We start from the raw sequence: 2393 nt of genomic DNA, 5'->3' as shown, positions 1-2393 counted from the left end.
ACTGATCACGGAGGACAGCACGAATTGAATTACTCTATATTACAGATATATATATAGTAATTAGTGTGTAGTGAGGTTTATTATCTTATCTAGGTAAGTAGTCTTTACTTAACTCAACTGAAACAATGCCCAACAACTCCCATGCCTTTCTTGGCCCAACCGGCTGGCTCTTTTCGACAAGCCTTTCTTCATAGAGGAGTAAGCAGAAACTTTACAGATAATAAAGACAATGGCTCTACTTTTTAAGGAACTGGAGAAGGGGGAACTTCTCAGCCTTGTTCAATACCTTCTCTTTTGTATATCAGTCTTACTCGTAGTTATTATATTCTGACTTTTCTGGGGTGTGTATATTTGCTATAAGCTTTTACGTCAGAATAGAGTCGCGAGGGAGATTATAGATCAGCATCACTTTGAATTCATTTTAGGGGAGATAAAACAGGGGGGTCGGCTACCGTTCGTAGAGGTCAGCGCCGACCGCAGAAAAGTCGGGCCTTCGGAGGTACTTCCTCTGAAGAATACTAAAACGGGCGTGCCCGAGAAAGAGCCGTAAAGGCGCTTGAAACAGCAGCTCCCCTGCCTGCCCAGTTCCATCTTTCCGTTGGTCAACAACCAAAAAAGTTATCTATACTTCTTCACTACTCGTACAGGAAGGACTCTCTTTCTGTCTGGAGGGAATACTTTGTTCGAAAGAAAGATGCCTCAACTGGATAAATTCACTTATTTCACACAATTCTTCTGGTCATGCCTTTTCCTCTTTACTTTCTATATTGCCATATGCAATGATGGAGATGGACTACTTGGGATCAGCAGAATTCTAAAACTGCGGAACCAACTTCTTTCACACCAGGAGAACAACATCCGGAGCAAGGACCCCAACAGTTTGGAAGATATCTTGAGAAAAGGTTTTAGCACCGGTGTATCCTATATGTACTCCAGTTTATTCGAAGTATCCCAATGGTGTAACGCCGTCGACTTATTGGGAAAAAGGAGGAGGATCCCTTTGATCTCTTGTTTCGGAGAAATAAGTGGCTCACGAGGAATGGAAAGAAACATATTCTATTTGATCTCGAAGTCCTCATATAGCACTTCTTCCAATCCTGGATGGGGGATCACTTGTAGGAATGACATAACGCTAATCCATGTTCCACACGGCCAAAGAAGCTTCGGTTTTTAATCTCATTATTACTTGATAGAACTACAAGGTACAAGGGTCTGATTCTTCTTCAGAAGAGGATATGTAGGTAGTTCGGTGTTTATAGCCGGATGCGACCCCCCCACATCGCGGGCCCCGGGGCACTCCCTCCATCCATGGAGAAAACAGCATCTTTCACTTCAAAGGAGGGAAGGCGTAGATCCTCGATCCAAGTCTCGTCTTTTGTTTTGAGTGACGATGTTCTTTCAGTTTTGGAAGCAAAGATCAAATATTAAGCAGCAGATACCACTAGATAAAATGAAGATGAAAGAGATGCTTAAAGAGAAGAATCCGATCTTTGATGCACTGAATCATACATAACACATACGCATTTGAATTTTCAGAATCATAGGAATTAGAAGAAGCTGCCACTAACACATCTGTAGAAGCAGACAAGGAAGATGCCGTTGAAAAAGGAAGTTCGAGCTTGAGTGCCCGGATGGGGTTTCAGTGTAGTAAAGAAATTCTTTTTTCAATTTTTGTGGAATGAATGAAGGAAGACCATACCATTAGAGGAAGGGTGGTTTTGCATTGAAACGGCGCAACGCCCATTCCTGACCTGCAATCTTTTAGGGCAACGCTTGCTGATAGACACGAGACCAGCACGCGACCATAAGGATATTCTGCTTACAATAGCAATACTCAAGAAAAAGACAATGGGCTGATATGGGCTTGACTAATGATATTGGGCTGCTTGAATGGGCAATGCTGCGTTGGGTGTAACAAAGCCCCCCCCTCCTGACCTCAGGCGTTGAAATCGGGGTAGCGGGCCTCTGCGTCAACCCAAGTTGCATCTTCTGTTGGAAGGCCCACCCACTTGACAAGCAGAAACCTTTCACGGGTCTGTTCTTGCGTTTGAAAAGGCCTCTGTCCAGAATCTTCTCCGGAGTCCAAAACATCAGACCGTCCTAATTTGTTCTTCCGAGAGAGGTTCTGAAAGAATGATTCCCCCGCAGGAGTTGACCGGGGAGGGAAGATAGATGGGAACTGCTGGGCTGGCTTCCACGTGATTTAATGTAAACATTTAATCGGCCCTATGATGGACCTTTAGAATAAAAATAAATAGGTAAGGGCTTTTTTTTTAATTAAGCCCAATCCTCTCGTGGATCATACGTCTTACCATCTTCAGTAACTAAATCAATGAAATTCTTTCGAGTAGTCATGAATTAAAGCAAACGATTCCCTATACTAGAATCAGACG

The 2393-nt window shown here is 43.3% G+C and overlaps 1 protein-coding gene across 1 annotated transcript; it reads left to right on the top strand.

Annotated features, from left to right (window-relative positions):
• Positions 1 to 694: 694 nt before the first annotated feature.
• Positions 695 to 1174, top strand: atp8 (ATP synthase subunit 8). Its single transcript has one exon. The coding sequence runs from the start codon at positions 695 to 697 to the stop codon at positions 1172 to 1174; it is 480 nt and encodes a 159-aa protein (YP_011069375.1).
• Positions 1175 to 2393: the final 1219 nt, after the last annotated feature.

The sequence above is a fragment of the mitochondrial genome of Daucus carota (assembly GCF_001625215.2).
Source record: "Daucus carota subsp. sativus mitochondrion, complete sequence".
Classification (NCBI taxonomy): domain Eukaryota; kingdom Viridiplantae; phylum Streptophyta; class Magnoliopsida; order Apiales; family Apiaceae; genus Daucus; species Daucus carota.
This window is presented reverse-complemented; position numbering and strand designations above follow the sequence as displayed.